The sequence below is a fragment of the Balaenoptera acutorostrata genome, chromosome 2 (genome assembly GCF_949987535.1).
Source record: "Balaenoptera acutorostrata chromosome 2, mBalAcu1.1, whole genome shotgun sequence".
NCBI lineage: Eukaryota > Metazoa > Chordata > Mammalia > Artiodactyla > Balaenopteridae > Balaenoptera > Balaenoptera acutorostrata.
In genome coordinates this window covers 9,379,249-9,403,626 of record NC_080065.1, presented here as the reverse complement: position 1 = coordinate 9,403,626, position 24,378 = coordinate 9,379,249, and the positions used below count along the sequence as shown (strand labels likewise).

Sequence of the window (24,378 nt, the reverse complement as noted above, 5' to 3'; positions counted from 1 at the left end):
TCTTGTGGTTCTATATGAATTTTAGGATTTTTTTTTCTATTTCTGTAAAAACTACCATTGGGATTTTGATAGGGATTGCATTGAATCTGTAGATGGTTTTGGGTACTATTTTAACAATATTAATTCTTTCAACCCATGAACATGGAATGTCTTTCTACTTATTTGTGTCTCTTTATATTTCTTTCATCAATATTTTATAGTTTTTGGTGTATAAGTCATTCACCTACTTAGTTAAGTCTATTTCCTAAGTATTTTATTATTTTTGATGATAATGTAAATGTGTTTTCTTGATTTCCTTTTGAGATACTTCATTGTATAGAAATACAACTGATTATTGTACATTGACTTTGTATCCTGCAACTTTACTGAGTTTATTTATTAGTTCTAACAGATTTTTGTGGACTCTTTAGGGTTTTCTACATATAAGGTCATATCATCTGCAAACAGAGGTAATTTTACTTCTCTTTTGAGTTGGATGTCTTTTATTTCTTTTTCTTGCCTAACTGCTGCGTCAGGAACTTCCAGCACTATGTTGAACAGAACTGGTGAGAGTAGGTATCCTTGTCTTGTGCCCAATCTTAGAAGAAAAGCTTTCAGTTTGTCACTGTTGAGTATGATGTTCACTGTGGGTTTTTCATATATGGCTTTATTGTGTTGAGGTAAGTTCCTTCTTATTAGTTGAGAGTTTTTAATCCCAGTTGGTCATGGTATATGATCTTTTTAAAGTGCTGTTGAATTTGACTTGTTAAGTGAAATAAGCCAGATACAAAATGACAAATACTACATGATACCACTTATATGAGGAATCTAAATTGGTCAAACACAGAAGCAGAGTATAGAATGGTGGTTTCCAGGCCTGGGAGAGGGGAAAATGGGGAGGTGTTGGTCAAAGGGCACAAAGTTTCAGTTATGCATGATGAATAAGTCCTAGAGATCTACTGTACAGCATAGTGTCTATAGTTAATAATATTATATTGTATACCTAAACATTGGCTAAGAAGGTAGATCTTATGTTAAGTGTTTTAATCACAAAATAACAAAGATGATGATAATGATAAATTAAAAGGGCAAGAGGAAACTTTTGTAGGTGATAGATGATTATGGCATAGATTGTAGTGATGGTTTCAAGGGTGTATCCCTAAGCTCAGTAAGTTGTATGTATATGAAATATGTACAGCTTTCTGTATGCCAATTATACCTCATTAAAGTGGATAAAAACTAAGAGTGAATGAGCAGTGACGTTGAGTTCCTTAACTTAATGTGCTTTATGTAGTATTCCCTCAATGGACTGAACTATCTGTTTGCTTACAATGCTCACCAACTCCATGTTTTGAACTATGAGCCATGAACTGATATCCAAAGCATGCTGCCCCTGTGACCAGCAATGGATGGACCAAGCTATCCTAGGCCAGTCTCTGATATTGCCTGGACGTTCCTTTGTTACAATGATCGGAGAGGAGCAGGAAGTCACACCGACTACCTACCTTATGAGTTATAAATTGTGTCCTCCTCAGATTCACATGTTGAAATCCTAACCCCTGGTACCTGTGAACGTGACATTATTTGGCCATAGGGTCATTGTAGATGTAATTAGTTAAGATGAGGTCATATAGGAGTAGGGTGGGCCCCTAATCAGTTTGACTGGTGTCCATATAGAGAGAAGTAATTTGGACACAGAGCCTTGCGTGTGGGGAAAATGCCATGTAAACACTGGAGCTCTGTTGTTATCAGCCAAGATTAGGATGTTTCTTCCTACTGTGACCAGGTAGTGCAACAAAAATGACCTTTTACTGACTCAAATTTTCAAGACGTTTTCTAAAGATGAGGCCCCCTCTACCCCAAACTCAACCTCTTCCTTTGGTTTGGTAAAGGAAGGAAACAGAGCTATACTCTTAGTGATTTTTTAGAATTCCCAATGAGATCTGTCATGGTCAGTTGGGCAACATAAGACACCTCATGGAAAGCTTGACCCAAGAGTGACTCTGTGAACATCTGCAAGCCAGATTTATGCCTAGGAGGCTTGGCTGGAATGTTCTTTATTGTTTAAAAGTGAGCAAAATCTCACCTATTGTTTTCAAAATCTCACCATGAACTAAACTTAGAACCAACTCTTCCTTATGTAAAGAATGCATTTTAATAAGCATAATAATGTATTTTTGTTGGGAACAATTCAGAGACAAAATTAAGCTGATCAGAAACATTTTATGAGACAGAAGTAGAGGGTTAGCAGGAAAGAAAAAAAATTATCAATATTCCCACCAGAAACCTTAATAGTTCCAATAAATAAGTCTAGAATAAGGTCTAGTATGGTTTTAGATCAGTTGTCATCATTTCTTCTCTGTGAAACTTCCCACAAATGAGCATATGAATGACAAATACTGAACTTACATCTCTGCAAGTGGCACAAGGGTCAGTGGATAAAAAGGAGACAACAGTCAATAAAGGGCTTAGGAAGAAGGGCTGGATCCTATTTTAGGGATTTTCCCAGGATGCCGCTTAACACTGTGAATATGTAATAGTTATAACTGGAGAGGAAATCATGTTTCCAACTCCGTGACATCGAAATGCCTAAAAAGAGAATCTTAGAACAGCACAGTAGAGAGAGATGTGCAAATCAACTCTCGTCATCTTGAATGTATTTATTATATGTGTGCTGAGTTATATATAAGCAGAAGTTTTAAAAGTAGATGAAAACATATGCTAATTATATGCTATGACATCTCTCATTCCCAGTGTAGGTTTGAGATTTATCAGGGCTCGATGGCAAATAAATCCAACAAATCTACAAACAACATTCCTAAAGGATGCTTTTTTGAAGAGGTAAAAAATTGATAAGGGACCAGAGAAAAAGTAAGCCCAAATTTTATATATCCTCAAAATAGAAGGCAATCACTAATACTCACCTTTGCAATTTGATCAAATTTTCCAAAGAGTTCGTTCAGCATGTGGACCAGTTCTCCTGGGGAGCAGTCACTGGCCAGACGGGTGAACCCAACGATGTCCGCATAGAGGATACTGTGGGAACAAACCAGTGGGTGGCATATTTGCAAGTTGATATTCGTTAAGAAAGTAATGGTAGTTTTTCCCATTAAAAGAGTATACGTTTTTACATTTTATATTTTTGCAAAATGTCATTTCCCTGGGTATGCAATATGTAAACATTTTGCTAAACTTTCCCATTAAATTTTTCTTTTTTGATGTTAAATTTTTATAATTAAGTCGTGGAAGAAAAAGTCATGTGATGCACTTGCTCTATTCTAGTCCGTTTTTACTGCTCACCTTTCTTCTCTCAGGGCCAGCCCCTCCCCGCCTCTCTCATTTATGTGGTCTTCATCCTGACAGTACATTACAGTGTCATAATTCTGATATCAAAGGAGTATGCTTCTATTTGAATCGTTACATGATTTTATATTATAAGGATTCCTATGTAGAAGAAGCAAAATAATAAAAGTCAAATCCTGTTTTTATTGATTCGAAGAAAAAATTCTGGCTTCCTTACTACCTGCCAGGAGAGGAGATACAGAACATCTTTCTAAAGCTCAGAGTTTGGTTTGGGGGATGCATTAAACAAATAAGGACACCAACCAACATCCAATTACAGTGATAATAAGTGCTATAAAAGAAAACAGCAGAGTGCTGTAAGACAGAACAGTGGAGGTGGTGAAGAGTCAGGGAAAGTCACTTAGGAAATGACAGTACAGCTTCCCTTCATGGGATGTACAGGCTGGGAGGGCAAATGTGAGATTCCTTAGAGTTGTGTATGTGTTTAGCTAACCTTGATGGGTCAGGATAGAGAAACTACAGCACCACTGTGTACATTACAACTTTACCTACACAATAACGTGTTTATGTTTTGTGTAAAGGACTAATAAAGAAGCCTAAAATTCTGGATTCAGGTAGTGAATATGGTATGGTTTAAGATGGGCCATGAAACAAAAATAACTGCCAATTCACAAAATTTTATGAAACATAAAATTACCATATATAGGATCCAGCAATTCCACTCTTAGGTATATACCCAAAAGAGCTGAAAGCAGGAACTCAAACAGATGTTCGTATACCCATGTTCACAGCCGTGTTATTCATAAAATGAAACAAATGTCTATTGACATTTAAAGAAATGGATGGATGAAACTGTGGTGTATAATACAGTGGACTATTATTCAGTCTTTAAAAGAAATGAAATTCTGACACATGCCACAACTTGGATGAACCTTGAAGACATTAAATTGAGTGAAATAAGCTAGACTCAAAAGGACAAATATTATATGATTTCACTTATATGAAGTACTTAGACTAGCCCAACCATAGAGACAGAGAGTAGCATGGTGGCTGCCAGAGTCTGGGGACGGGGCATTGCTGTTTAGTGGGTACGGAGCTTCAGTTTGGGATGAAAAAAATGTTCTGGACATGGATGTTGGTGATGATTGCAAAACAACATGAATGTATTTAACGACACTGCACTGTACCATTTAAAATGGTTAAAATTGTAAATGCTATGTATATTTTACCACAATTAAAAAAAAAAAAGTGTGGCAGCCGTCAGCCTGGTCCCAGGCAGAACATGGCTTGATCTCTGCTGCTGGCAACACCCTGCTCCTCATGCAAAGTACAAGGTTTGTGGCTTCACCTTGGAGGAGAGACTTGCTCCTCTGATGATGGACAGAGCAGGGGGAGACCTCTGGTCCAGGGAAATCAGGGCTGCTGGGGCTTTTGTGCTCTGGTGCCACAAAGCCATCCCTGCTTCTCCTGTGCCCTCCTGCAGAGGCAGGGACCCACAGATGCTGAGCCACGGTCCAAGAGGAGGCACTACTCTCACTCAGAGGAAGACGCCCGATCCAGGCAGCATGGGAGGGAGAACGTGAGAATGAGCGGTTGACTCTACTTCTTGTTGGCAACCTCCGCAGTGTTTCCTGTGTCAAGACATGTAGTGGGTGAAGGAGCCCAAGATGGGCTGGATGTACAGGTCTGAAGCTGGCCCTGCGGTTACTGGGCAGGAAGATGCAGACTGTATATGAGTAACTGGGACACAATGTACAAAGGGTTATGGAAGAGGAGGCACAGGGCACTGCGGGGGTCACACAGGAAGGAAACCCGACCTAGACTCGGATCACATCATCACTTAAGACCACTCTGGCGGTGGCAACCTGGAGGTGGGCAGGTCAGTGAGAATCATATCCGGTACATCCCGGAGAGCCCTGTGGAAGGTCTATAAGTGGGGGAAATGGGGAGAACTGGACAGAGAGGGGAGATTTGCAGGAAGGAGAATGAATCAGGCTTTGTTAGGGATTAGATGTTGTGGGAAGTGTCTAGGAAAAGGAAGTTTTGAGATAAAGACCGGTTTCTGGCTGAGTACTGGGGCTGTACCTAGTGTACAAATCAAATCAAGCTTGCAGGAGAAGTTGACTAGCTCCACTTTGGTTGGGTTGAGTCTGAGGGTGGTGTCAGTGGGAGACCCAAGAGGAAGACCATTAGGTAGATGCTTATGGAAAACTATGGTTGAGTTCTGTGTCATATAGATGGTCATTAAGTCCTGGGCGAGAGCTGGAGAGAACAGAGGAGTTAGGAGAGCCCTGGAAATGCTTTCATTTACAGAAGAGCCTAGATTTAGGGATGAGAAAACAATAAAGAAGACTGCAGGGAGAAAACAAAGGGGAAACAATGGCATGGAAACCCAAGGATGTAGAGTTATTTAAATGCAAAGACAAGGTGAATGGGACCAAGCATAACCATGTGGTCAATGAGATAAGATGCAGAGGAAGTCATATTCAGATTTGGGAACAAGACAACTGGTGATGAAATGTAGGAAGAATGAGTTCTGTGACTTGGGGTAAGTTAATGCCAGAGGGTGGTGATTTGAGGAGGGAGGGAAAATAAGGAAGTCTAGTTAGAGAGTGGAAACTTGTTCTAGAATCTGGGCTATGAAATTTATGGAGGTAATTTCAGAGTTGGAGGGTGGCACTGGATTCAGCGATTTATGTTTGTTTTCAAAGACATGATGCGTTTGTGAATGTTTCAGCACTAGTGGGAGGGATTCCCTCCCACATCTATAAATTCTTCTTCTTCTCCACTTCCTCCTCATCCTACTTATTACTATTATTATTACTGTTATTATATCAGCTAGTAAAGAGCTAGTCAATGTTATTAACAGAGAATAAATATTTCACTGAATGAATCATCAAAGCAAAACTAAAAGTTATCAACAGATCTTTTTGGTCTATAAACCTAATAATTCTCATTAAAAAACACCCTCAGGTATTGACTGAACTACCTGCATTAGTCAGGTATTGTATCTGCTTCTTTGTTTATTATACTTGTCCTGTTTCAGGAGGAAAAGGCCATATGTTTTCATATTTCCTTTAAAATTAATTGGTAATCCATGCCATTGAAGCTTTTGCATTTTTAAGTTTTAAGAATTTAAGTTACTTTAGGATCCCAAATATGTTTTATGAATTTAAATTTAATTTAACACTGCAAACATATTCTACACGATCTCTGAAGACAGTTGAAGCTGCTTCACCAATTCTTTGCCTTAGATAAGTGTGTTAATCAGCTTCCAAGATGGCCCCAGTGATCCTACCTCCCAGTACTCACACTCTTGTACTGTCCCTTCCCATAATGGGTAGGGCTGACTTGTGTAACCAATAGGATACTGCAGAAATGACCTTCCAAGGTTAGATCATAAAAGATATTGCAGCTTCCACCTGGACCCCTCCCTCTGGGGAAGCAAGCGGCCACGTTGTGAGGATACTCAAGCAACCTGTGAAGAGGCCCAATGATGAGGAACTGAGGCCTCCAGCCAACAGGAAGTTAACCTGTCCACCAGGTGGGAAGTCACATTGGGAACAGATTGCCCAGCAGCCTGCAGCCTCATGGGAAAGTCTATGCCAAAACCACCTGGGTAAGCTGCTCCCAAACTTCAACCCACAGATGTTGTGAGATGTTTATTGTTCTTTTTTTTTTTTAATTAGGTTATTTGTATTTTTATTGTTGAGCTGTAAAAGTTCTTTATATATTCTGGATTCAAGTCCCTTATCAGATATATTATTGCAAATATTTTCTCCCATTCTATGGGTTTTTCTTTTTTTATGGTTCTTTTTTTTTTTGAAGTATAGCTGATTTACAATGTTGTGTTAATTTCTTCTATACAGCAAAACGATTCAGTTATACATATATATATATTATTTTTCATATTTCTTTCCATATGGTTTGTCATAGGATATTGAATATAGTTCCCTGTGCTATACAGTAGGACATTGTTGCTTATCCATTCTATGTATAATAGCTTGCCTCTGCTAATCCCAATCTCCCAGTCCTTCCCTCTTCCAACCCCCTTCCCCTTAACAATCACAACTCTGTTCTCTATGTCTGTGAGTCTGTTTTTGTTTCATAGATATGTTGATTCATATTGTATTTTAGATTCTACATGCAAGGATAGCATATGACAGTTGTCTTTCTCTGTCTGACTTACTTCACTTAATGATAATCTCTAGGTCCATCCATGTTGCTGCAAATGGCATTATTTCATTTTTTATGGCTAAGTAATATTCCATTGTATATATGTACCACATCTTCTTTATCCATTCATCTGTCAATGGACATTTAGATTGCTTCCATGTCTTGGCTATTGTAAATGGTGCTGCAGTGAACATTGGGGTGCATGTATCTTTTTGAATTGTGGTTTTCTCCAGATATATGCCCAGGAGTCAGATTGCTGGATTATATGGTAGCTCTATTTTTAGTTTTTTGAGGAACTCCATACTGTTTTCCATAGTGGCTGCACCAATTTACATTCCTACCAACAATGTAAGAGGGTTCCCTTTTCTCCACATCCTCTCCAGCATTTGTTATTTATAGACTTTTTGATGATGACCATTCTGATTGGTGTGTTTATTGTTCTTTAAAGCCACTAAGTTTTGGGGTAATTTGTTACACAAAAACTGATAACTAATATAGATATTATGCAGACCATTATCAACTGCTTGAGATTGGTTGTGTCTTCAGTCATTTTGACAGGTCTATTGTTCCCGGATTATATCACAGCTACTTAAAGATAGTCTGTGATCCTATTTAGATACAGACACATTTATCCTTACACAATTTGAATACCAATAAGTGACATAAAAATATTTCTGGAGATGGAAGGGGCATTGCTGATTTTCATACAGTTAAGGCTGGAAAGAGCAATTTCTACTATAGTATGTCTTGTCAGACACCATAAATGTTTTTTCTTTAATTATGTAGGTAAAATGCTTAAAAATCTAAAGGCAGTCTAGTGTTTTAAATAATTTTATTCCTTTTATTTTGGCTGCATTGGGTCTTCGTTGCTGTGTGCAGGCTTTCTCTAGTTGCAGTGAGCAGGGGCTACTCTTTGCTGTGGTGCGCAGGCTTCTCATTGCAGTGGCTTCTCTTGTTGCAGAGCATGGGCTCTAGGCATGCGGGCTTCAGTAATTGCAGCACGTGGGCTCAGTAGTTGCCGCATGTGGGCCCTAGAGTGCATGGGCTTCAGTAGTTGCATGGGCTCAGTAATTGTGGCATGCGGGCTCTAGGATGCACGGGCTTCAGTAGTTGTGGTGCGCGGGCTCAGTAGTTGTGGCTCGTGGGCTCTAGAGCACAGGCTCAGTAGTTGTGGTGCACGGGCTTAGTTGCTCCGCAGCATGTGGGATCTTCCCGGACCAGGGCTCGAACCTGTGTCCCCTGCATTGGCAGGAGGATTCTTAACCACTGCGCCACCAAGGAAGTCCAGTTTTACTCCTTAACATGTATGAATGTTCTCTGTCTGTGTGTGTGTATATATATATATATATATATATATATATATGTATACGTGTACATATATGTATATATATATACAAACACACATATATGCATATATATACATACATATATATATATGTATATATACACACATAGCTCTTTCCTATTATTCCAAGAAAAAAAAAGGTGGGGACTATAAAAAAATTTACTCCTGATTCCTCATTTAGTCAATGTTTTTTCCTTAGTTCCTACTTGATATGCAACTTTTTTTCTCTGTTATCTCCCTTTCAATGTGCATTTCTCATTGTATATTAGCTCTTTGTGTGCTTGGGCCATACCTTTTTCTAAAATCATGTGTTAAAATGCGATTTGTCTTAGACATGCATAAATTAAGCTACAGTTAAATTTGTTTCTTAATAAACTTCAAAAATCCTTGACCTGAAGTAACCAGAGAGAAGGCTGCATCATGCAATGGGAAAGGTCTGGACTTGAAGGCAAACAGCCCTATTACAATTCTAGACGATTCTAAACACACTTTAGTTTGTGTTTGTGGTTGTTGTTATTGAACTATTGAATGGGGTGGGGGGAGGTGAGTAGCCCTGACAACTAAAGGAATAACATAATGAGTGAGGCATGCACAGGTTACTAATTGAGATAACCCAGCCAGAATAGCAAGCACCACTGCAATGTAATCGAGTGGATGAAAGGACAGCCCCCAGAGAAGTGGTATCAGGAACGGGTGGGCATGGAGAACACTGAGGACCAGGGCGCCCACATCTGGAGGGGTCCCACACCACTGTAGCCAGAGATGCATGGGGAGCACAGGAGGGAGAACCCTCTCCAGACTGAAGTGAGGACCTGCTCAGCTCCTCTCTAGAGCTCAGGGGAGAAGACGTCCTATACCATCCTCCTTTCTGACCACAATCCCATGTTAGTTTTCCAGTTACTGGGAGTCCAGGAATGGCTCCCTGGGAAGCATGGATGGCTGTGTCACTCTTGGAAAAGCAGTAACTTTCATTATAATTTAATTAAGGTGCATGTTGGTCCCCTGTGATGCTGGGTACCAGCCATACCCCAGAAACCCATCATTCCTGATTGACAGCAGAACATCCAGCTTCCCTGGAAAGTGCTGGCTTCCCAAGGCCCTGCCCTTGCCGAGTCCACCTTGAGGAACCAGTCCTTGTGCCTAGAGCCCATGACTCTTTAATCTTACTGATACTGAGTCCTGGGTTTCAGGGACACAGTGAGATCTGATCAAGGAGTTCCCAGAATAAGGGCCCCGTTGTCCACTTCTCTCCCTTTTGTAATTGATGGTCACAAAATGCAATAAGTAGAGGAACCCATTTTCTTATCTTAATGTGAAGGCCCAAGAGGCAGCACAAGGGTAGGTGGAGTGATATTTACTCTATACACAAAGATAAACAGTTCCAAAGGACACATGAAACTGTAAGATTATGGGCTCCCAGTTAAATATGTCCCCCACCTGGCATACAGGCTCCCCAGCCTTGCTGAGGAAGGAGAACAGAGCAGCAGCATACCTGACGTTGGTGTGCCGCTTGACGTACAGGTTGTGAAAGTTGTTGGTGTTTTCCATTTGGCCGGCTTTGGGGCCCTGCAGCCTCTGGATGATCTCGGCTTTCATCTCCATGGCTATGTGCGCTGGCAGCAGGGACAGCAGAAGCCGCTCCTGAAACCAGGTGTGGAAGGAAGACCAAGAGATGTCACACAACCAAGGTCACAGCCAAGTACCATCTGAAATCAATACTGATTTGTAGTCAGGCTAATTTGAGGACTCTTTACAAGTTAAAATACAGACTCTAGAAATACATATTGAAAAAAATATAAAATTTTCTAAGGTCAGAGTGTGTTATTATATTCTTTATTATTTATTGAGCTCTAAGCATGTGTTCTTCAGTATGGAGAATAAAGGAAGGCATAGTTATTTCCCTGAGGATATTACTTATCTATTTTGATTTTAAAGTAGTGAAGCAGAAATAATATTAAAATGCCAGAAACCAGTGGTCAGTCTAAGATAGAAAACACTCATTTTCACCTGCTTGTTCATTTGAGAGATAAAGTACAAGCTTTATTGTACTTTTGAAAGTCAGCCAATATTCCACATTTCCTAAGTAAGAGTCACATATTTTCAAATATTTCATTTCCTCTGTGGTGACCATCCAATCCTCTTTAGTGCTTCTAAACTATTATAAAAACAGAGTCAGAAATATTAGCTTCTGAAAAAGACATCATCTATGAGAAACTATAGGTGGGACACAAAGAAATGATAACATATGAGATTTTCTTGTATTTTTAGTCTTTAAATTCAGTATTTGTGGTACATAATAGCATGCAATATTACACATAATCTGTATTTATTATAGTTAGAGTGGCACCTTTTCCAATCTCTTCAAGGAAACTATGCATTTTTTTTTTGAGAAAAATTATCATAGATGGCAATCTTTGCAAGTTGATATTCATCCTTGAGTGTTTTAAACATTAATCTATTACAGAAAACACCATATTCTTCAGGCATTGTGGATTTAGCTAGTGGCATTCAGTGTGTATAAACAAACATTTGTTGAATGCCACATTTTCTCCTTCTTCCACATTGTCTCTTTTTTTCTTTAAAAAAATTTCTTTTTGGTGGACAAAGTGGTGAGAGAGTAGAGGAAGGGGTGGGGAAGCTGGGCTTTGCTCACAGATTCACTGGTCCAGGTGTCTGTCCCCTGGGCCCACCCACAGTGCACATCGCTTTGGGGCTGTTGGGAACTTTCACCAAGGGAGCAGAGGGTAGGCCAGGAGTGCATCTTGATGAAGATGAAATGACCCTCACCACAGCCCATCCCCAGCCTGACCCAGGAAAAGATAGGTGCAACGTCAACAGGAGACTCGGCGTGTGCCTGTGTGAGGTCTCAGTGCATGGTAGGGAGCGTTTCTCTATGAACTGGTGTAAGTGAGTGTTGATTGTTTGTTCATCCCTTCCGTCCTTCATTAACCCAATCAGAAAACATCCATCACTGCCCATTAAATGCCAGACCCCTTCATAAGCAGTAATGGTAAATGCAAAGACGAAGGGGACAGTGTCCCTAATACCATGCTGTTCATGATCCAGGAAGGGGCCCACCCACGGTGCATAGCTGTTAGATGAGGCTAGAAAGACAGGCTGGTATTTGGAGGAAGCCACGTGCCTGAGATCTGGGAAAAAAGGGGGAGCTAACAGATGAGGAGCACCTGCTATGCACCACATGCTCCAGGAGCCATCTTCACGTGAACCAACTGAATCAAAACAACAGCAGCATCTGACTGGTATTGTTACTCTGTTTGGGGTGCATAAATATTTACAATTGTTATATCTTCTTCTTGGATTGATCCCTTGATCATTATGTAGTGTCCTTCTTTGTCTCTTGTAATAGTCTTTGTTTTAAAGTCTATTTTGTCTGATATGAGAATTACTACTCCAGCTTTCTTTTGATTTCCATTTGCATGGAATATCTTTTACCATCCCCTCACTTTCAGTCTGTATGTGTCCCTAGGTCTGAGGTGGGACTCTTGTAGACAGCATATATATGGGTCTTGTTTTGTACCCAATCAGCCAGTCTATGTCTTTTGGTTGGAGCATTTAATCCATTTTTATTTAAGGTAATTATCAATATGTATGTTCCTATTCCCATTTTCTTAAATGTTTTGGGTTTGTTACTATAGGTCTTTTACTTCTCTTGTGTTTCCTGACTAGAGAAGATCCTTTAGCATTTGTTGTAAAGCTGGTTTGGTGGTGCTGAATTCTCTTAGCTTTTGCTTGTTTGTAAACATTTTAACTTCTCCATCAAATCTGAATGAGATCCTTGTTGGGTAGAGTAATCTTGGGTGTAGGTTTTTCTCCTTCTTCACTTTAAATATGTCCTGCCACTCCCTTCTGGCTTGCAGAGTTTCTGCTGAAAGATCAGCTGTTAACCTTATGGGGATCCTCTTGTGTGTTATTTGTTGTTTTTCCCTTGCTGCTTTTAATATTTGTTCTTTGTATTTAATTTTTGATAGTTTGATTAATATGTGTCTTGGCGTGTTTCTCCTTGGATTTATCCTGTTTGGGACTCTCTGTGCTTCCTGGACTTGACTATTTCCTTTCCAATATTAGGGAAGTTTTCAACTATAATCTCTTCAAATATTTTCTCAGTCCCTGTCTTTTTCTCTTCTTCTCCTGGGACTCCTATAATTCTAATGTTGCTGCATTTAATGTTGTCCCAGAGGTCTCTGAGACTGTCCTCAATTCTTTTCATTCATTTTTCTTTATTCTGCTCTGCAGTACTTATTTCCACTATTTTATCTTCCAGGTCACTTATCTGTTCTTCTGCCTCAGTTATTCTGCTATTGATCCCTTCTAGAGAATTTTAAATTTCATTTATTGTGTTGTTCATCACTGTTTGTTTGCTCTTTAGTTATTCTAGGTCCTTGTTAAACGTTTCTTGTATTCTCTCCATTCTATTTCCAAGATTTTGGATCATCTTTACTATCATTCTGAATTCTTTTTCAGGTAGACTGCCTATTTCTTCTTCATTTGTTAGGTCTAGTAGGTTTTTGCCTTGCTCCTTCATCTGCTGTGTGTTTCTCTGTCTTCTCATTTTGCTTAACTTACTCTGTTTGGGGTCTCCTTTTTGCAGGCTGCAGGTTCGTAGTTCCCGTTGTTTTTGGTGTCTGTCCCCAGTGGCTAAGGTTGGTTCAGTGGGTTGTGTACGTTTCCTGGTGGAGGGGACTAGTGCCTGTGTTCTGGTGGATGAGGCTGGATCTTGTCTTTCTGGTGGGCAGGTCCATGTCTGGTGGTGTGTTTTGGTGTGTCTGTGGCCTTATTATGGGTTTAGGCAGCCTCTCTGCTAATGGATGAGGTTGTGTTCCTGTCTTGCTAGCTGTTTGGCATAGGGTGTACTGCACTGTAGCTTGCTGGTCTTTGAGTGGAGCTGGGTCTTGGTGTTGAGATGGAGATCTCTGGGAGATTTTCACTGTTTGATATCACGTGGAGCTGGTAGGTCTCTTGTGGACCAGTGTCCTGAACTTGGCTCTCCCACCTCAGAGGCACAGTCCTGACGCCTGGCTGGAGCACCAAGAGCCTGTCCTCCACACAGCTCAGAATAAAAGGGAGAAAAAATAAGAAAGAAAGAAGAAGATAAAATAAAATAAAATAAAGTAATGTAAAGTAAAATAAAGTTATTAAAATAAAAAATAATTATTAAAAAAAATTTTTGTAAGTAATAAAAAAATTTTTTCAAAAAGGAAAGAAAGAAAGAAGAGAGCAGCCAAACCAGAAAACAAATCCCCAATGATAACAGGTGGTAAAAACTATACTTAAAAAACAAAAACAAAAACAAAAAAAAGGACAGACAGTACCCTAGGACATATTGTAAATGCAAAGCTATACAGACAAAATCACACACAGAAGCATACACATACACACTCACAAAAAGAGAAAAAATATATATATATCGTTGCTCCCAAAGTCCACCTCCTCAATTTGGGATGATTAGTTGTCTATTCAGGTATTCCACAGATGCAGGGTACATCAAGTTGACTGTGGAGCTTTAATCTGCTGCTTCTGAGGCTGCTGGGAGAAATTTCCCTTTCTCTTCTTTGTTCGCACAGCTCCCGGGGTTCAGCTTTGGATTTGGACCCGCCTCTGCGTGTAGGTCACCTGAGGGCGTCTGTACCCCGCCCAGACAGAACGGGGTTAAAGGAGCAGCTGCTTCAGGGGCTCTGGCTCACTCAGGCGGGGGGAGGGAGCGGTACGGAGGAGGCGGGGCGAGCCTGCAGCGTCAGAGGCGTCGTGACGTTGCAGCAGCCCAAGGCGTGCCGTGCGTTCTCCCGGGGAAGTTGTCCCCGGATCACGGGAGCCTGGCAGTGGCGGGCTGCACCGGCTCCCGGGAGGGGCGGTGTGGAGAGTGACCTGTGCTCGCACACAGGCTTCTTGGTGGCGGCAGCAGCAGCCTTAGCGTCTCATGCCCGTCTCTGGGGTCCGCGTTGATAGCCGCGGCTCACGCCCGTCTCTGGAGCTCGTTTAGGCGGCGCTCTGAATCCCTTCTCCTCACGCACCAGGAAACAAGGAGGTAAGAAAAAGTCTCTTGCCTCTTCGGCAGCTGCAGACTTTTTCCCGGACTCCCTCCCGGCCAGCTGTGGTGCACTAACCCCTTCAGGCTGTGTTCACGCCGCCAACCCCAGTCCTCTCCCTGTGATCCGACCGCAGCCCGAGCCTCAGCTCCCAGCCCCGCCCGCCCCGGCGGGGGAGCAGACAAGCCTCTCGGGCTGGTGACTGCTGCTTGGCACTGATCCTCCGTGCGGGAATCTCTCCACTTTGCCCTCCGCACCCCTGTGGCTGCGCTCTCCTCCGTGGCTCCGAAGCTTCCCCCTCCGCCACCCGCAGTCTCCGCCCACGAAGGGGCTCCTAGTGTGTGGACACCTTTCCTCCTTCACAGCTCCCTCCCCGAGGTGCAGGTCCCGTCCCTATTCTTTGTCTCTGTTATTTCTTTTTTCTTTTGCCCTACCCAGGTACATGGGGAGTTTCTTGCCTTTTGGGAGGTCTGAGGTCTTCTGCCAGCGTTCAGTAGGAGTTCTACAGGAGTTGTTCCACATGTAGATGTATTTCTGACATATTTGTGGGGAGGAAGGTGATCTCCGCGTCTTACTCTTCCGCCATCTTGAAGCTCTCCCCTAATGACCTTCTTGGTCATAAATACCAGGCCTGGGCAAAATCTGGATCAGTGATGTTCATACAAAGGGAAATTTAACTACTCTGTAAAATAACACAGTTATTACTTTGGGTTTTTCTCTCTGGCAGACAATGATACTGTGGGTATAGGAGAAGAGTGAAAGACTCATTCAGGGGGAGGGGAGACCCCAGCTTCATATCAGCAGGCTGCATCCAAGGAAAAAGAGAACATTCAAAGTGTCTCCTGGTTGGAAAATGGTTGGTAAACATTGGCAACCACTTGAAATTGAATTTTGATTTGATTTGTATTCTGAGCTCGAATTCCCTTCTGTTATTCTCCAAATTTCATTAATGATCTAACAATATAGCAGCATCATGTTAGCTTAAAGGTGACAAGGTGATTTCAAATTTTGGACTACAGCAAAATGTGTGAGACATCTCTGCATCTGGATGGGGCCAAGATAAGCAAAAGCAAGAGGATGGAAAATAACTGAGGTCAAAAATAGAGTGAGAAATCAAGTAATGTTTTGGTTTGTCAACAGAACAGGTTCCCCCAGAAAAATGGAGCCACTTGGAACTCAGATTACCAAGAAATTACTAATGACGTGAAAAATAGATGCCTGTATTTTAAAACTTAGAAGAAAAGCTGTGTCCTTGTTACACACAAATTGAGAGTTCAATACATTTGGTTGTTGATCTAATGTCTATACAATTCTCCTCCCTCTCTGATCTCAGAACGCACATGGAAAGACAGTGGGATTTATTTTTAAAATAAATGGCACTTTACTACCTTTTGTAATCTTAATACAAAGAGCTGTTCCATCATCTACTCATCTTTTGTTACCCAACTGACAAATACGTCTATTTACCACTTATTGTCATTTTTCTGTGTTTTGGCTTCCATGACCAACCAGATGGTTAGACATTTGGGAAGTCTGAAGGTCATAAAACACGTGATACATCCAAGGAAGTACTTAGACAACAAGACAACAGACTTTGTCCCTTAAAGTTTGGAACTGAGTTATGCTAATGCTGCATTCACTTAATTCCATTCTGGTAGCTATTGAGCACACTGTATGTATTGGGTGACTCTGTATGGGATGATCTCTGTTTCTCTTTCTGTTTATTGATCAGTGTATTGCATCACTGGATGTGAGGTCAAAATATTATAAAGGGCTCATAATGTTCAAAATCTATTTAAACAAATAGAGGAAACCTATTGAGCGAAGTATGAAACTGATGTCAACAAAATCAGAAGACCTGTCTGGTCACCCTCTCAGACATGATCAAAGCAGTCCCAGGTGGGAGCAAAAGGAGGCATGTTACTGAGAGTGCCATCAAATCTCTGTCATAAAGCAAGTAGATACTGAATACAAATTTGTTAACTTTGAAAACAGTGACAATAAGTGTTGGCATGTAGGAATAACAGATTATGAATAACCAGATTATGAATCTGGTCTAGGCTATCTGTTTAGAAATCTCAGTGGAATCTATGTCTACAGAGATGTCTGATGATTGGCTTAAGTAGATTAAAACCAATTTTGTACCTTCTGATGGGTGATGGAAGAGTAAAGGGCTAAGAAAAAACAAAACGCACAAGGTCACAATGCTTAGTTGACATCGTTCTGCATTATTACCATACGATGATAAGCTGAGTGTCCACGTGGATATGGTGCAGTCAGTCGACTCTCCCAATGTTTATATTCATTTCTAGTTATGCTTTCTGGAGCCGATGTTGGTGGTGTCCTAACCATATTCCCTCCGCCTTCCTTGGAGGTCACCTGCAGGCTGTTCCTTTCTAAATCTACAGTTTCCTGTGCCTCAACCAATGAGAAAGTAATTGATGGATATTAAAAAAAAATCATTTATAAAATGATGGATAAATGCCCCAGTTTCTGCACCCACACCCATCAGTGGGCAGGTCTGCGCATCTTCCACACTTCGCTTGGAGGGTCTCCAGATGGACTGAGCCCCTGTTGCCAGTTGCCCCTTTCAGTAGCTGGAGCTGAACCTTCCCTGGTCCACTCGCTCTGCCACCTGGAACCACTTCCCAACTAAATGTCCACACCCACGTCCTCGCCTTAGGGCTGATTGGGGCAAACCTGAGACATTTCTAAGCATCTCTCTTCTGCCTACATTCTGTAATAAGAATACACTAAACCCCAAAGCACACAGAGCCAGCCTTTCCTGAAAGACAGATGTTATGAACAAAAAAGATGAATCAAATATAGTAATCTTCTTTCATGCCCATAACTTCATTTTAACGACCAAATGTAAACCATGATCTTTATTTTAGCCCCACATGTAGACAGATGACTGGCTTTTTATAGGTAGTTTGAAAAATACAGGAAATCAACTCCATATGTTGTGTAAACCAAATTTTTCTTTTTGTGTGTGTGTTAAGAATTTGTGTGAAGGTAGAATGGAATAAAGATTTTGGTACCAGCCAAGCAGCCAAAGGAAAGGACCCATGGCTTCTCCACTATCATGTGATTCTGGTACCACTGGTGGATGGCAGGACCTGTGATCAGATTCCATGGACAGGATCCGTGCTCTGGGGTCTGCACATCTCCTCTTGGTGATCACAGCTTTGGGTATTGGGGTAAGCCTTAAACAAAAGCCTGTACTCAAATGTGGTACATCAAGGCACTTTTAACTATGTCTGTCTTCCATTACAAAATGCTTTGCTCTGAAAGAAAAGCCCAATATTATGGCACACATGATAAATTTCAACTCAGTTCATAATCTGACAAGGTTAATATTTCCATTAATATTTCAGCTTTTTGCTAAAATAGCTGTGTGCCCTGCCAAATTATCTGAAAGCAACACACAAACTTAAGTGTTTAATATACTGGATATGACTTAGCTACATTACCTCCAAATACACTGGAGAATTTTCTTAAGGGAACTTTTGGAAAATCAAGTTGTCACAAAATTGATTGATGCACACCATTGCTATTTCTTTCTTTTGCTAGAAAAGATTGTCTAGCTACCGAGAATCTGGATAATTCCAGCCTATTCAAAGGTTATCCAGTGAACAGCTTGACCTTGGTTTGACAGTTCCATTTTAACACATCCCTTTTTTTCCGAGAACTTGTTCTTTTAAATTGTGCCTCTGAGAAAAGCTACAGAGTTCGTAAATTTCAACATACTACTGCTCAAAATTCAGGACACTCTGCACTCCAAAGCATTTCTAATATAATGAAACAAAGCAGATATTTAACTTTATATTTATGCTACTTTTGAGATTATTTCGGTTGATAGGAAAATCCAGTTTAAGCAAAGATAACTTGTACTTAAATTGTGAGCTAAGATATAGTGATGCACATTATATCCTGTTCCTGCATTAAACAATGCATGTAATAAATATTGAAACCTGCTGTATTTTTCAAAAGGGAGGATGACAGGGACATGCTTTTTTTATAAGAATTAAAAAAATTTTCTCTTTCAAAATTCTTATTTCTATTTAGTTCTTATTTTAAGTGCAATTCAATTACATCAGGATGCCAAACCAACTCAATAAATAGAAGGGATATTGTTATAAATTTTTCTTCTCCCAATAGAAAGTAGCTACCAGAAGAAACAGACACCAGATCCCTAAGCAGCCACTGTGTTACATGTGGTGCTGAGGAGACAGATGATGTTATTCAGTATTTTCCTGCAGTATAAAAGCACCAGGTATCCACTCAGAGTCAAATGCTGAAAACTCTGTACTTGGAAAATACCTGCCAGGGATGTGCATATATGTCAGTATCTTCCCTCAGCTGCATCTTATCTTGCAGCCAGCTTCATGCTTGCGGATCTCTGAGAAGAAGCATCCTCCACTGGCACCAACCTCTATCACTTGCACATCTCTGAAGTTAAGGTCTAGTAACAACTGCTATTGCCACTGTTTCTTGTTATAAAATTTAGTTTGTTTCTCTTGGGTCCATCCTTAGAAATCTTGCTTTACATCAATCAAATCAGAACACATTTAATACTCTTACTATCTGAGAGGCCTTGCTTTATCTTTCTTTGACTTTTACAAAAAAGTCAGTAGTCATATTTATGTACGACAGAAAGTAGCAGTACTTTAGAGTAGAAACAGCACCTAGGTAAGAGTAGATGTGAGTCCTGCCCTTTCTCTGTCACTACATAGAAGACCTCAATTAAATCACTCCAGCCTTTGAGCCCCAGTTTGGTTGTCTAAAAAATACGTCTGTTGGACTCAGTGAGTTGAAGGTCTCCATGTCCCTGTAAGTTTCTAGAATTTTATGGAACTACAAGAGGTTCTTTCTGGAATTTATCTCTCATTGTTTCAAAGTCGAACAATTAGTGACACAGAGGAAAGGACCCAAGTGCTCACAACCCAAGACCGTGGCCAAGACTGTAAGAAGGACTGTGGGAAAGGAGAGACCACTTGAGATCTTGACCAAGAAGACAAAGAGGAAGTTGGGTCTGTGCCGGTTCTTGAAGAGTGACTTCAATAAATTGGAGGAGGATGAAGAAGGGTCAAGAGTTCAGGTGTAGGATAGCCTCATCCACCAGAGGGCAGAAAGCAGAAGCAAGAAGAACTACAATCCTGCAGCCTGTGGAATGAAAACCACATTCACAGAAAGACAGACAAAATGAAAAGGCAGGGGACTATGTACTAGATGAAGGAATAAGATAAAACCCCAGAAAAACAACTAAAATGAAGTGGAGATAGGCAACCTTCCAGAAAAAGAATTCATAATAATGATAGTGAAGATGATCCAGGACCTTGGAAAAAGAATGGAGGCAAAAATCGAGAAGATGCAAGAAATGTTTAACAAAGACCTAGAATAATTAAAGAACAAACACCTAGAAGAATTAAAGTACAAACAAACAGAGATGAACAATACAATAACTGAAATTAAAAATACACTAGAAGGAATGAATAGCAGAATAACTGAGACAGAAGAACGGATAAGTGACCTGGAAGACAGAATGGTGGAATTCACTGCCGCAGAACAGAATAAAGAAAAAAGAATGAAAAGAAATGAAGACAGCCTAAGAGACCTCTGGGACAATGGCAAACGCACCAACATTCTCCTTATAGGGTTCCCAGAAGGAAAAGAGAATGAGAAAGGACCCAAGAAAATATTTGAAGAGATTATATTCGAAAACTTCCCTAACATGGGAAAGGAAATAGCCACCCAAGTCCAGGAAGCACAGAGAGTCCCAGGCAAGATAAACCCAAGGAGGAACACACCAAGACACATAGTAATCAGACTGACAAAAATTAAAGACAAAGAAAAATTATTAAAAGCAGCAAGGGAAAAACAAAAAATAACATACAAGGGAACTCCCATAAGGTTAACATCTGATTTCTCAGCAGAAACTCTACAAGCCAAAAGGGAGCAATATATTTAAAGTGATGAAAGGGAAGAACCTACAACCAAGATTACTCTGCCCGGAAAGGATCTCATTCAGATTCCACAGAGAAATCAAAAGCTTTACAGACAAGAAAAAGCTAAGAGAATTCAGCACCACCAAACCAGCTCTACAGCAAATGCTAAAGGAACTTCTCTAAGTGGGAAACACAAGAGAAGCAAAAGACCTACAAAAACAAACCCAAAACAATTAAGAAAATGGTAATAGGAACGTACATATTGATAATTAACTTAAATGTAAATGGATTAAATGCTCCAACCAAAAGACACAGACAGGCTCACTGAATGGATACAAAAAAAAAAAGACCCATATATATGCTGTCTACAAGAGACCCACTTCAGATCTAGGGACACATACAGACTGAAAGTGAGGGGATGGAAAAAGATATTCCATGCAAATGGAAATCAAAAGAAAGCTGGAGTAGCAATACTCATATCAGATAATATATACCTTAAAATAAAGAATGTTACAAGAGGGCTTCCCTGGTGGCGCAGTGGTTGAGAATCTGCCTGCCAATGCAGGGGACACGGGTTTGAGCCCTGGTCTGGGAAGATCCCACATGCCGCGGAGCGACTAGGCCCGTGAGCCACAATTGCTGAGCCTGCGCGTCTGGAGCCTGTGCTCCGCAACAAGAGAGGCCAATAGTGAAAGGCCCGCGCACCGCGATGAAGAGTGGCCCCCACTTGCCACAACTAGAGAAAGCCCTCGCACAGAAACGAAGACCCAACACAGCCATAAATAAATAAATAAATAAAATTAAAAAAAAAAAAAAGAATGTTACAAGAGACAAGGAAGGACACTACATAATGATCAAGGGATCAAACCAAGAAGAAGATATAACAATTATCAATATATATGCATCCAACATAGGAGCACCTCAATGCATAAGGCAACTGCTAACAGCCATAAGAGAGGAAATTGACAGTAACACAATAATAGTGGGGGACTTTAACACCTCACTTACACCAATGGACAGATCATCCAGACAGAAAATTAATAAGGAAACACAAGCTTTAAATGACACCATAGACCAGATAGATATAATTGATATTTATAGGACATTCCATCCAGAAACAGATTACACTTTCTTCTCAAGTGCACACGGAACATTCTCCAGGATAGATCACATCTTGTGTCACAAATCAAACCTCGGTAAATTTAAGAAAGTTGATACCATATCAAGCATCTTTTCAGACCACAACGCTATGAGATTAGAAATAAATTACAGGGAAAAAATGTAAACAACACAAACACATGGAGGCTAAACAAAACCTTACTAAATAACCAAGAGATCACTGAAGAAATCAAAGAGGAAATTTAAAAATACCTAGAGACAAATGGCAATGAAAACACGATGATCCAAATCCTATGGGCTGTAGCAAAAGCAGTTCTAAGAAGGAAGTTTATAGCAGTACAATCGCACCTCAAGACACAAGAAAAATCTCAAATAAACAATGTAACCTTACACCTAGAGGGACTAGAGAAAGAAGAACAAACAAAACCCAAAGTTAGCAGAAGGAAAGAAATCATAAAGATCAGAGCAGAAATAAATGAAATAGAAACAAAGAAAACAATAGCAAAGATCAATAAAACTAAAAGTTGGTTCTTTGAGAAGATAAACAAAATTGATAAACCTTTAGCCAGACTCATCAAGAAAAAGACAGAGAGGACTCAAATCAATAAAATTAGAAACAAAACAAAACAAAACAACAGTTCGGGTGTGTCATGTTAATGGCCACTGTTTGTGGAGGGAAAGTCAGGCTGTTTATTTCACATTCCAGGAAAACCGAAATGCTGTGTGCAAATTACAATCAATATGCACATCAACAAATCACTGCTCCTTTTTACAAGACAGTAAGTCCCTTGGTTGCATTCATATATTGTTGTCTCATTTTATAAACTGGGGTCACATTCAATTTTATTTAAATTTAAACATTTTTGACCAAAAAAAGGGCAAAATAGATATAGGTGTGGCCCAGAGAGGGTATAGGGAGGTGGTATTCACTAGGGAGTCAAGACCAGATGAAACTTGTGTCTTCCAACTTTATAGCCACTGACTGCTCGTCCCACTCGCTCTGATTTGCAAGCTCAATGAGAGGATTGAGATGGCTGAGACACTTTTAGAGAGCACATTGTTAATAGAAGGTGGGAAAAAAGAAACAGTCAATCACATGTGATTACTCTCCAGTGTGGAGAAGTTAGAGAACAAAAGGCTAATCAAGTCAAATTATAAATTATGTCTCTAGTCACAGGTGACAGTAAATTGATACTTCTAAACTTGAACTGTTTACCATCAATCCAACTCTTTAAAATAGAGCCTCTAGTGGAAAAGACATCACTCATAAGGTAAAAAGCATTCAATCCTTGGGTGGGAGACTATGGATGTCCTAGGATAAGAGGCACAGCTCTGTTCCCTAGACCGGGCAGCAGGGCACATGGCTGTGCAGGTGCCCAGAGCAAGATGGTGGGAGGGTCCATGAGCATCACACACATCTCCCTGGCCACTGCTCCCACGTGTTCTGAGACAACACAACTCAACACCAGTTCTGTTATATCACCCAAAGGGGATCTCACCATGCAAACAGACCTCCACACTCACATGCTATAAAGTATAAAAGTAAAATACTCCAGAGTAACACTGATTCTGGTCTGATTTGCCTCTCATCTGCCTATATGCAAGGAACCCCTCCAGCCTGAAATAGGTAAAGCCAGTTGAAGAAAATGGCAGAGAGAATGTGTGAAAACTGACCACACTGCTGGATTTCAGAGAAAAGAAAAACTCATGACGTACAGGTGGCCAGGTAATTTCTTCTGAGAAGAAGGGGGAGATGCTGACAGTACCGTCGACAGAAGGAAATGATAAGGTAAAGACGCAATATGTGGGATCAATTGTATTAAATATTGCAAGGAGTAAAATGGAATATTTTAACATTCAAACACAATCCCTCAATGAAACTGTATGCCATAGACGAGCAGATAACAATGTAGTTATATACACACAACACTGTAACTGAATAGTTGTTCTGAAATATGTGTTGGCCCTTCCTTTCCTTGCCCCACTGATCATAAGCTTGGCCTCGTGGTTCGGTCTGACCAATGAAATGTGAGGGGTGTGATGTGTGCTTCTTCTGAGCAGAAGCTTTAAGAGCAGTGTGGGGCTCACCAAGCTTTTGTTTCCCTATGCTTTGGGGACCAGTAATGTCCCAGGTAGGAGCTACTCTGAGCCTGAGTCCAGTGTAGGATGCAACGTGGCAGCCCACCTACACTGGACAAATACAAGGTCTCCCTTCCATTATCATTGCCAGCCCCTTCAATTTGGGGGCACTTTTTGCCATTGCACACCTTAGCTATTCAGACAGATGCAACACCGTGAAGGGAGTGTACACCACCCCATGTGCTCAATCCTTGTGTGCATGTGATCTTCACAGCTGTTCTGACTTGGTGAAATTTCATTTACTCACTCAGGCACTTGGGGTTGCTTTGAGGGGTGTAGGAATTACACAGGCTGGGAATTTCCCCACCCAGGGTCAAACGTTTCT

At 40.6% G+C, this 24,378-nt stretch overlaps 1 protein-coding gene across 4 annotated transcripts in view; it reads right to left on the bottom strand.

The window, feature by feature from the left end:
- ADCY2 (adenylate cyclase 2) overlaps positions 1–24,378 on the bottom strand; it is a 451,536-nt gene that overhangs the window by 130,512 nt on the left and 296,646 nt on the right. For all 4 annotated transcript variants that reach the window (XM_007191640.3, XM_057541370.1, XM_057541371.1 and 1 more), the window contains exons 5-6: positions 10,296–10,444; positions 2,904–3,015 (exon numbers count right to left, since the gene is read on the bottom strand). In XM_007191640.3, coding sequence (XP_007191702.1) covers positions 2,904–3,015; positions 10,296–10,444 — 261 coding nt within the window. The remainder of the gene's footprint in view (positions 1–2,903; positions 3,016–10,295; positions 10,445–24,378) is intronic.